Here is a 12,281-nt window from a genome sequence, read left to right on the forward strand (position 1 = left end):
GGTCGCAGGGCGTGCTGTTGCGCTCTAGTTCATATCAGTGTTATGTTATTGCGTCAAGGTTTTAAAAAGAGAGAAACTCTGGGGATAGGTAGAGCAAGGACATTGGTTCAGATGGATGGAAACTGTCTCCAGGTCACGAGGCTCGGAAGTCTGGAGCCGGGTCCTGAGAGCCCAGGCCGTGCCGGGGAGGAGCGCAGTCCTGTCTGCTCTTGAGCTGGGTAGCCGGGACTGCCGAGCCCAGAGATGAGGGCGCCTTGTGGTCTTGTTCTACGGTTGTCCCGTTGCTTGTTTAGTAAATGGTGGGTCACTGCTTGAGGGCATAGCAACGACATTTTCTAGTGGTGGTACAGCCTCGCTCCTTTTCCTGGGTTTTGTAACAGTGCTTCTGACACGGGACACGGCGCTCACAGGACCCAGTGAGTGCTCTGTGAAAGGTGGTGTGTCTCACCCCCCATATGCAGGGAAGATGGGCAGCTCCTCCTACTGGAGACTGTGGTGCACGGCAGCGCGTTAATTGTTACACTCTGTTCAACCTACTATTTGATCATAAAAATATTTTCAAACACCTAGTACCACTCATTGCACAGAATAAAATCATTATTCCCAGGACAGGGTTTGGGAAACATGGAATCAGTTCCATACTGTTAACACCTATGATTGTATAGATATATTTTTGCCAAGGTAAACATTTAAGAATGACCATGACCAGTCACTTAAACATGAGTCTCTCCCTGGTGGCGTCTCCCAAGCTTCACATTTAAATTTCCTTTATGTCAGCAATGCCAGATCTCAGTCTTCTGCCCTCGGCGCACTTTTCCGGGCCTGTTGTTCTTCCATCACCTGAATACACCGCCAGCAGCTCAGCATGTCGGACTCCACCTCCTTGTCTAACCCAGCCTGTGTCCCCCTCTTCCCTGGGCTTATCCTGTCCTGGCCTCCTGTCACCTTGCTGTGCAGATGGTGAAGCCTCTTCTCTGCACCCTTCTTCTCCACTGGCCTTCATGTCCAGCTGGTCAAACCATGTCAAGACTGCCCACCTGTCCACTCTGTTCTCTCTGCACCTGCCAACCCACGGGGCTTCCCTCCACGCCCGTCCCTCCCCAGTTTCCTCCAAGACTGGGGAGAGGTCCCCACAGCTGAGTCTGATCAGCCCTTGTTCCCACGTGTCCATCAGGCTCGAATGCAAAGTTCAGTTCGGGCTCATGTTCAAGTCTTCCCACAGTTCATCTCACTCTGTTTTTCTAACATTATTCCCAGTGGTTCCCTTCAAAAATTTAGGGAGTTGCTTTTCATAGCGACACAACATCTTGATGTTCTTTCTATGCAACTGCTGTGCACTTTTGACCCTCCTGTCCTCTTTGCTTGGAGGAATCCCCTTCATTTCCCTCTCTTCTCCACCATCTCCTCCGCACAACTGTCCATCCTTCCAAGTCCCTCCAGAGGCCACCACCCTTACAAAGTTTTCTGTAGTCCTCTCAGCAGGCTATTATACGTCCCCCTCTGGGGTGTCACAGCACCTCCTGTGTAACTTTCTTAACCTATGGAAAGTGTTGGTCGTTCACTCTCGGTGGCCTCATGGGCTGCAGCCCACCAGGCTCCTCTGTCCATGGGATTCTTCAGGTAAGAATGCTGGAGTGGGTTGCTATTCCCGTCTCCAGGGGATGTTTCTGACCCAGGGGTTGAACCCAGGTCTCCTGCAGTGCAGGCAGATTACCGTCTGAGCCACCAGGGAAGCCCCGTAACTTTCTTAAAACACCTACCTAGCTCTGTCTTAAATTCCAGTCATTTGTGTGTGTCCCTTATCCTTGCCTGCCACTCAGTGAAGTCAACCTCTGTCATCTGTCATTTTATATTTGTGTCTCCTTCAGAGCCTAACCTGGGGATCTTACTAACAGGAACGGAAAAGAAAATGCCGAAAAAAATATAAGTGGTTTTAAAATGTTATTTTTATGTGTATAAAATGTCCATCATAATTATTGGCAATGCATACAGTATTCTTTTAACTGCAGCTCTTCTAAAGTGAATAGCCATCATGGGAATTCAAATTAGTAGGTGGTCATAGAACTATTTTAATTGAGTTATAAATATACCTTCATTCTTAATTTGAACAAGGGTGTGTGGTTTCCAGATTCCCTTCACACAGATTAAGGAAACCTTGACCCTTGACCCAGGAGGCCTCGAGCCCCTGAGCCTTTTCCTCAGCTGTTCACGCAGCTCCAGGGTAGCACATGATCATCCCCTCATACATACTCATGTACTCATTGCCAGACACGTTCCAGAGCTGGAACGATGGCTAATATTTGTATTTCAAATAACTTCCTTGTGTGCACAGTAGGTAAGGAGAGAGGAGGCAACGTCGCGTTAAACAGGTAGAGCCACCTGAAACCCGTTCATCCCAAGATAAATGTCAGTGCAAGTAACCTGAGAGCATTGGCTGTTAGTGGAGCTCCAAACCAGTTCCTTTCACTCCAGTCTCCCAGCACCCTCTCTCTTAGCACTTTCCAGAAGTTTTATGCAGTGCCTTCTTATTGGAAATCGGTGCGTGAGTGCTAAGTCACTTCAGTTGTGTCTGGTTCTTTGCGATCCTGTGGACTGTAGCCCACCAGGCTCCTCTGTCCATGGGATTCTCCAGGCAAGAATACTGGAGTGGGTTGCCATGCCCTCCTCCAGGGGATCCTCCTGATCCAGAGATAGAAGCCGAGTCTCTTATGTCTCCTGTATTGACAGGAGAGTTCTTTACCACTGAGCCACATGGGAAGCCCTGAAAGTTCTGTATCAGATCTATATTTTGCAATGATTATCCCTGGTGGCTCAGAGGTTAAAGCGTCTGCCTGGAATGCGGGAGACCAGGGTTCGATCCCTGGGTTGGGAAGATCCCCTGGAGAAGGAAATGGCAACCCACTCCAGTACTCTTGCCTGGAGAATCCCATGGAGGGAGGAGCCTGGTAGGCTACAGTCCATGGGGTCACAGAGTCGGACACGACTGAGCGACTTTACTTACTTACTTATCCTTAGATTTGTTCAGGGTATGAGTTTCATAAGATCATTAGCCACATCATCTGAAGGAGAAGCCCTGTTTTCTACTCTGCTAGAGCAATGCTGCTCAGATTTTCTCAGGCATGTGAGTTACCTGGGGATCTTGTTGATACTAAGAGTGTCATTCAGTATGTCCGGGGTGAGTAGGCGATTGTGCATTTCAAATCAGCTCCAGACGCTGCTGTTGCTGCTGGTTCATGGACCACACCAGGCAGGGCCTAGAGGAAAGTCCTGGGACTCAGTGATGCTGGATTTTTATCCAGACTCTGTCATTTAGGCAAAATGGTTTACCTTTCTGGGTTTTAGTGTTCCTATTCTGTAATATGAGGCGGTAAAGGGAGAGATATGTAACAGCTCTTTGCAGCTCTGACATTTTATGATGACATGGGAGGAAGTAAATAGAGTGAGGACGCGGGCTGCAGTTACTTACTTCCTGTTCTGCTCAACCTGCACACTTACTTCCAGTTCAACTCAACCCAACTTTCCTATTTATTAATGTGCACCCATGTGCTAAGTCACTTCAGTTGTGACTCTTTGTGACCCCATGGACTGTGCCTGCCAGGCTTCTCTGTCCATGGGATTCTGCAGGTAAGAATTCTGGAGTGGGTTGCTATGCCCTCCTTCAGAGGATCTTCCTGAGTCAGGGATCAAACCCATGTCTCCTACAGCTCCTGCAGGCAGAATTGCAGGCAGATTCTTTGCTGCTGAGCCACCAGGGAAGCCCATATCTATTAATAGTTTATCTTAAATATAGTATGAATAACAAACATTGAAGTCTTCCATATTTACATTCTAATGTGGACCTTCAGGAATAGTTACAAACTTATGACTTAATAAATCAATTGCATGTAAAATACATCCCCCTCCCCCCATTCTCATCATTCATGTCTGTTCTGTTGTTTTATTTTATTAGGGAATACTTCATAGCTTGGGTGGAATTGAAAACCTAGCTCAGGTAAGATCTCTTTTTTGGCGGCTGGTCTTGCCTTTCCATTTTGTGTTGTGCCTCTGGGCAGAGATCCAGTGTGTGACAGAGAGGTCTCTTTCAACATAGCTGCCTGGCAAGGAGAAGCGCCTAGGGCCATGAGTACACAAGATACACACAGAGCAGGGAGGGACTTGAGCTGTTTCTTCCTGGCTGATTGGGCTCACTTTACCCCACCTGTGAAATGAGAGCATTTTTATAAAGGGTCACCTGTCTTCTGAGTGAAGAAAATAAATAGGTGTTGGCTGGCAGGCCCTGAGCCTCAGCAGTGCACACACCAAGCTGGCAGGAGAAAATATTGGCTATGAGGATGTTCATAACTTTTTCACACAATAAAGAATTACTGTGTTTACTAAAATATTGGAAATAAATGACAGTGTGAGGAATGATCTTCATGTATTTTTTTCTGCTTTGCTAACTACTGAGGGAAGGTAAGGAGCTGAATAAATATGCTAAGTCAGCCCAATGTTTGGGCCTATTAATACAATCAGACAAAATTTCTAGGTATAGAAATAGTTGAAACAGCCCATCCTCCTGAAATCTATAGCATGTATGCAAAGAATAATTTCATAATAACCCATGGCCCTGCAAATTCATTCTAAATTATTAATGGATGATTAATTTTAATGGCAATTTAATAGTAAACCTATTTTATTATTTTTATTCTTGGGAAATAGATAATATCTAGTTTTTATTTTGAAGAAATTTGTTTAATTGGGTAGAGGTCTGGCTCATTTAATGAAATAATCCTTTTTAAGATTATATTGTAAAGGATCTTTCTATCCATTTTACTTCCACTAAAATGATAGAGATGTATGTATTTCTCTGAACCTATTTCTTATTACTCTCAGTTTTTATAATTTTACAATTACAAACAGTGAGGGATTTTCAGACTATCCCATACATGTCATTCTAATTATTGCTATCTACTTGTATGCTGGTTAGTTGTAATTTAGGATATTATAAAACATAAGGTCAATAAAATATATGCAGTGTGTTATAAAAATTCTAATGAAAAGATATAGTGAAGAATTAAAATTCTAGATACTGTATATTATGTATCATGTATCTTATTTGTATCTTATATTTGGGGGCTAAATTGCAACACAGATTTATTGAGTTATGAGTCATCTTGGGACTTTTGAGAGTTAAAGCAGTCTTTCCAGGTCCCGCCCTCCACTTCTGGCACCCCAGGGAAGCTGAGAGCCCAGAACCCATCCTCTTCGGCACTTGCCTGAAGCCGGCGCAGGGGCACCGAGCGTTGTTTGGTGACCCTGTCGCGCCATCTGCAGCTCATTTTCAGAAGTACACAGCCTTACCACTCCTGTTGTGTGCTCTCGGAGTCCTCTCCTCTGCTCACCTGTTGTCTGGTCCCCCCGCAGTACATGGAGATCGTGGCGCACGGGTACCTCGGCTACGGGGAGGCGCAGCACAGCGTGGACAAGCTGGTCAACATGACGTGTGAGCGCGGCCCCGGGAGGCAGCGGCAGGGAAGAGGGGACGCTCTGAATGCTTAGGAGGCTCCCCACACAGCTATGGGCTTGAGAGTACATGGCAGCTGTTATGCTCATGGCAAAATGTACCCAGAGGGGAGATTTTTAGATCATGATTCTTGTGTTGAAAAGCCCAATTTCACGTTTTAAAAGACTTTCATTGAGCACAAGCTTAGGTTTATTTAGCGCGAGAGACTTCTATAAAAGCAAGTGAAGTGAAAGTCGCTCAGTCGTGTCCAGCTCTTTGCCACTATAAAGTCCATGGAATTCTCCAGGCCAAAATACTGGAGTGGGTAGCCTTTCCCTTCTCCAGGGGATCTTCCCAACCCACGGATCCAACTCAGGTCTCCAGTATTGCAGGCAGACCAGTTGAGCCAAAATGGAAGCCTATAAAAGCAACTTTTGGTAAAAATATTTTTTGCGTGCATGCTAAGTCGCTTCAGTCGTGCCCAACTCTTTGTGACCCTGTGGACTGTAGCCTGCCAGGCCTCTCTGTCCCTGGGATTCTCCAGGCAAGAACACTGGAGTGGGTTGCGGTGTCCTTCTCCAGGGGATCTTCCCAACCCCAGGGATCAAACCCGTGTTTCTTAAGTCTCCTGCATTGGCAGGGTTTTTTTTTTTTTTAACAACTAGCACCACCTGGGAAGCTTGAGTACGCTCCCGCTTTAAGCTTCAAATCCCTCATTGAAATATCTCATTTCTTTATAGATATTTTTCAAAAACTTGCTGCTGTCAGAGACCAAAGAGAATGGGTCACTACAAGCGGAGCTCACAAGGTGAGTGGTCCCAGAAGGAGCGGCTGCGTCAGTGCCACGTGGTGGTGGCTCACGTGCAGGGTCCAGAGCACTTGCAGTCAAGCCTCCCCACCTGTAGTAACAATTCGGAAACTTGCCGACCTAGCCTAAAACTGCCGATCTCTGCTAACCCACCTCAAGAGTAAATTTAGAAACAGCAAATAGATGTTTTCTGAAACGTCTTTCTTTTTTTAATGCTGTTTAATTCTTTATTGCTTAATCAACTAATTTGATTGCCTAATTTAAGTGTTGTTATACATAAATTGACCCCAGGTGTGTGTTGCAAATAAATGAATATTAGTTTGGCACAGAAGTTATGTTAGTTTGAACCATGGGAAATTACCATAGTCTGTAGGTCAGATTCATGTGGTTTAACCTCATAATAAGGTGGTTTAGTATTATAAACCTGTGAGTCAAATACATATTTCAAGATGAGTGAATGCAGGCTCAATCAAAACACACTACATTTATATATATAGCAAAGCCATTTAGATGGTAGCTGCCTAGAGCCAGGTTTCAATAATTTGTGAGTTTCTGTGTCCCAGGAAGGCGCTATCCAGCAAGTATTAGGGCAAAGTTGTCTGAAATGTGTTAGCACGTGCTACTCATTTTATGGAGGTTGATTCTTAGTGATATATAGGTTAGCATTTTTTTTTTTATTTCAAAGGCTATATATTTCACTAATATCAGTTAGAATTTGAAGAACATTTTTGAGTAACATTAAGTTAGTGTTAAGGGTGCCATGTGACAAAAACTGTGAAATGAAGTGTCAGTGACTGGAGCCTGGGAAACATTTGTGTTGGAAGACAGAAGGGACTTCTCTGGTGGTCCCGCGGTCCTGCACTTTCACGGCAGGGGCTGCGGGTTCAGTCCCTATTCAGAGAACTAAGATCCCATATGCCATGCACCTTGGGGGAAAAATAGAAAAAAAAAATGAAAGGGGAAAAAAAGAAGATGGGATCTGAGAAACAAAGATAATGCTAGCTCCATGTGAAGTGCATGAGGTCCTAAAGGGGAAAGTTCACATAGTGGAAACCCAAAACCAACCTAGCAGTTGTACAGGCTGCAGCTCTGGCCTGAAGTGTGTCTGGGTGTACACTCTGGGGGACTGTGAAAATGTAATAGGGATAGGAGTAATAATAATAGGAATCCTGAGGAGGTGACTGTTGAGACACAGGGAGTGCGTCCAAAGAGCGGTGGACGCCTGCTGCAGAAACAACTGAGAATTGTGAGTGTTTAACAGACCTCCTTTTTTGAGGTTAAGTATCTATGATCTTTAGAAGGAGACATACTGTTCAAGAAGCTTGTACTTTTTTATAATTAACCTTTATTTTAATCTGCTTTTCAGACATTAGTAAACTTACTCAGTGCCCGAGATACGAATGTTCTGTTGGGTGCCCTTCTGGCTCTGGCTAGTTTAGCTGAAAGGTGAGTGCATTTTTAAAAGTTGTGCTGCTATAGCAACTCAGATGGGAGAAATGCAAAATTTATTTTGTTACCTACTTAGTTAAGATTTGTGCATAAAAACATAAAACTCCATCAGTATATTGAAGAGGATTGGGGTGGAAATGCATCATTGTAGAATTTAAGTTGGAACAGCAAAGCAGTTAAAAATTTTTTTCTGACCAGAAATATTTACCTACTTTTTTCATTCAACCCTCAGTTATTTCTACTTTCAAATTGCACATTTCTTTGACAGTTGAATCTCCCTGACTGTCTTTCTTCATTCTGTCCTCTATATTTAAGACTTTTAAATATTTTTGCCCTTTAAAAAATTCTAGATAGCCCTTTCAGAGGTTATGACTATTTTAAATAAAAACTTTAAATATGTTTTTATGCCAATCATTTGATCACTGTTTTATTTTTTCCAGCTTTATTGAGGAATAATTATACATGTAATTTTATGTATTTCAAGTGTATAATGTAAAGATTTGATACACATATACACTGTGGGGTGATTACCAAGATCAAGATAATCAAGACCTCTTCACCTCTCTCTTTGGTTCTGTGATAAGAACATGTAAAGTCTTCTCTCAGCAACTTTCACGTGCACAACCCTGTGTTACTAACTGTAGTTGCCAAGGAGTTGGGTCTTTAGTGCAGTCTTCTCATACCTGAAAGTGTGTGCACTTTAACCCCCATGTCCCTGTTCCTGCTGCTTCCGGCCCCTAGTAAACACCTGCTATTCTGTTCTCTGTTTCTATATAGTCAGTTTTGCTCGTTTATTTTCAATTTCACATGTAAGTGATGCCATATGGTAGTTGCCCTTCTCTGTTTGGCTTATTTCATTTAACAGAATGTCCTCTAGGTTCATCCACATTATCAAAAATGACAGCATGTTTTTATGGCTGAATAATATTCGGTCATGTACCCAATTATATTCTCTTGTAACTAGGTATAAATATTCAATTATTGCATTTCTCTATTTCATCTGTCAATGGACCCATAGCTTGTTTGTGTTTCTTGGATATTGTGAGTAATGCTCCTCACTGCTTTTTAGTGAACACCCTATGAATCCCCCTCTCCAGTGGGAACTGTGTTAATCATCATACTGTTATTGAACAAATTTAAATTTATGACATATAATACTTACTGAATGTTGACATTTAATGTAGCCCCACTCTATACAGCTGTATTGCATTTTGCTTCTCCTCCTGGGATAATATGAGAACTAAGATATTAAATACGTGGATGTGGTATCAATAAGAGACATTTCTCATAGTTACTAATACTTTTCAATTTGTAGTCCAGAGTGTAGGGAGAAGATAAGTGAGCTCAACATCGTAGAAAATCTGCTGATGATTTTACATGAATATGACTTGCTTTCCAAAAGGTAGGATTGCTAACAGGGGAAAATGGCAGTGTCTTATATGTGATGAAAATGATGGTTATTATTCTAATTATGTCATGTTACATTGTTAACTGAATATCACGACTCAGCTTGGCATGTATTTTCTATTTAATATATATAAAGTAACAAATAGTAAAGAGGTGTATCAGTTTATCTCTGGTCCTGTCTTACTTCTAGAACTGGTCATATATTCGAAATATATAAATATATGATTGCATCTTTAATACTTTTGTTTATTACATTTATTTACATCCTATCTCCTTAAGGAAAGAAACTCTAAAGTGGCTCTACTTTTAGTAATTTCAGTTTTTGTGTTGAATAAATGATTAGATTCCTAAAATCTATTTTGCTTTCAGTTCAGTTCAGTTCAGTAGCTCAGTCCCGTCTGACTCTTTGCAACCCCATGAACCACAGCACGCCAGGCCTCCCTGTCCATCACCAACTCCTGGAGTCCACCCAAACCCATGTCCATTGAGTCTATGATGTCATCCAACCATCTCATCCTCTATCGTCCCCTTCTCCTCCTGCCCTCAATCTTACCCAGCATCAGGGTCTTTTCCAATGAGTCAGCACTTCACATCAGGTGGCCAAAGTATTGGAGTTTCAGCCTCAGCATCAGTCCTTCCAGTGAACACCCAAGACTGATCTCCTTTAGGATGGACTGATTGGATCTCCTTGCAGTCCAAGGGACTCTCAAGAGTCTTCTCCAACACCACAGTTCAAAAGCATCACATCTTCGGCGCTCAGCTTTCTTCATAGTCCAACTCTCACATCCATAGATGACTACTGGAAAAACCATAGCCTTGACTAGACACACCTTTGTTGGCAAAGTAATGTCTCTGCTTTTTACTATGCTGTCTAGGTTGGTCGTAATTTTCCTTCCAAAGAGTAAGTGTCTTTTAATTTCATGGCTGCAATCACCATCTGCAGTGATTTTGGAGCCCAAAAAAATAAAGTCAGCCACTGTTTCCCCACCTATCTGCCATGAAGTGATGGGATCAGATGCCATGATCTTCGTTCTCTGAATGTTGAGCTTTAAGCCAACTTTTTCCCTCTCCTCTTTGACTTTCATCAAGAGGTTCTTTAGTTCTTCTCCACTTTCTGCCATAAGGGTGGTGTCATCTGCATATCTGAGGTTATTGATATTTCTCCTGGCAATCTTGATTCCAGCTTGTGTTCCTCCAGTCCAGCGTTTCTCCTGATGTACTCTTCATATAAGTTAAATAAACAGGGTGACAGTATACAGCCTTGACATACCCCTTTTCCTATTTGGAACCAGTCTGTTGTTCCATGTCCAGTTCTAACTGTTGCTTTCTGACCTGTATACAGATTTCGCAAGCGGCAGGTCAGGTGGTCTGGTATTCCCATCTCTTTCAGAATTTTCCACAGTTTATTGTGATCCACACAGTCAAAGGCTTTGGCATAGTCAATAAAGCAGAAATAGATGTTTTTCTAGAACTCTCTTGCTTTTTCCATGATCCAGCTGATGTTAGCAATTTGATCTCTGGTTCCTCTGCCTTTTCTAAAACCAGCTTGAACATCAGGAAGTTCACGGTTCACGTATTGCTGAAGCCTGGCTTGGAGAATTTTGAGCATTATTTTACTAGTGTGTGAGATGAGTGCAATTGTGCAGTAGTTTGAGTATTCTTTGGCATTGCCCTTCTTTGGAATTGGAATGAAAACTGACCTTTTCCAGTCCTGTGGCCACCGCTGAGTTTTCCAGATTTGCTGGCATATTGAGTGCAGGACTTTCACAGCATCATCTTTCAGGATTTGAAATAACTCAATGGAATTCCATCACCTCCACTAGCTTTGTTCGTAGTGATGCTTCCTAAGGCCCACTTGGCTTCACATTCCAGGGTGTCTGGCTCTAGGTGAGTGATCACACCATTGTGATTATCTGGGTCATGAAGATCTTTTTTGTACAGTTCTCCTGTGTATTCTTGCCACCTCTTCTTAATATCTTCTGCTTCTGTTAGGTCCATACCATTTCTGTCCTTTATTGTGCCCATCTTTGCATGAAATGTTCCCTTGGTATCTGTAATTTTCTTGAAGAGATCTCTAGTCTTTTCCATTGTATTGTTTTCCTCTATTTCTTTGCACTGATCCCTGAGGAAGGCTTTCTTTTCTCTCCTTGCTATTCTTTGGAACTCTGCATTCAAATGGTATATCTTTCCTTTTCTCCTTTGCTTTTTGCTTCCCATTTTTCACAGCTATTTGTAAGGCCTCCTCATATAGCCATTTTGCTTAAGGCAAGTAAAATACACTAAGATAGCTACTGACTTATTTCATGACCAAAACAGAATCTAAAGTAAAATGAATAATTTTTTACTTGAACTTCCTTTTGCCCTGAAAACTTACTCTATCCAGATATCTGTTATCAAGTTGCAACCTGTGTCATTTGATACTTAGTTGAGTATCATTTGATACTGAGTTGAATAAATCATAATGTTCTAAGGAGGCAAAATAGTTAATAGAAATCCCAAGCAATAAAGCACTGACATTTAACTCATAGCAAATCCCTTGAATTCTTCTTCTAAGCCAATTTAACCCTCTTTTACCAACTGTACCGGTTGGTATAGATTTGGTTATCTGAATTCATTTGCCTAATAGATTCTGCACAGGTATTGAAAAACCAAAAATGAGTGAGACAGGGCTGCACAATGTAGGGGAGGGTCAGACACAGAAGCCATCAGTTTTATGCCAACGTTGTAGTTGGTGTGGTCAGTGAGGGACAGGACAGATACCCTGGGGGCAGGGCACCTCCAATTGGAGCAAGAGGTCATTCCAAGTTTCCTAAAAGAAGGGGCAATTGCCAGGCAGTAAAAGGGACAAGCGAACAGAATATGCTCCCCCTGGAGGTGTGCAGTGATGTGCAAGCGAGGCGCGTGTGTGGGGGGGTGCAGCTGCAGCAGAGTGCGGGAGGGAGTGCAGGAAACTAGCTCAGCAGGTGGCGATGAGTTAGAAACAGAGCTCACGCTGGCCAGCGCTTTACAGGCCAGGCCCTGCTCAAGCACTTCCCTGTGTTGACTTGTTTAATCCGAACCGTAACTCTTCCCATATTTTACAGATGAGAGACACCTTTAACCAGGTCATTGATGGGCTGTTTGTGCTAAATAGTG

The 12,281-nt window shown here is 42.9% G+C and overlaps 1 protein-coding gene across 1 annotated transcript in view; it reads left to right on the top strand.

The window, feature by feature from the left end:
- The window catches only part of NEK10 (NIMA related kinase 10), a 252,379-nt gene that overhangs the window by 49,476 nt on the left and 190,622 nt on the right, over positions 1–12,281 (top strand). Inside the window, exons 6-10 of the mRNA XM_052640083.1 lie at positions 3,950–3,991; positions 5,404–5,482; positions 6,223–6,290; positions 7,657–7,736; positions 9,055–9,141. Of these exons, the coding sequence (XP_052496043.1) occupies positions 3,950–3,991; positions 5,404–5,482; positions 6,223–6,290; positions 7,657–7,736; positions 9,055–9,141 (356 nt within the window). The remainder of the gene's footprint in view (positions 1–3,949; positions 3,992–5,403; positions 5,483–6,222; positions 6,291–7,656; positions 7,737–9,054; positions 9,142–12,281) is intronic.

The sequence above is a fragment of the Budorcas taxicolor genome, chromosome 1 (genome assembly GCF_023091745.1).
Source record: "Budorcas taxicolor isolate Tak-1 chromosome 1, Takin1.1, whole genome shotgun sequence".
In the NCBI taxonomy this organism is placed as follows: domain Eukaryota; kingdom Metazoa; phylum Chordata; class Mammalia; order Artiodactyla; family Bovidae; genus Budorcas; species Budorcas taxicolor.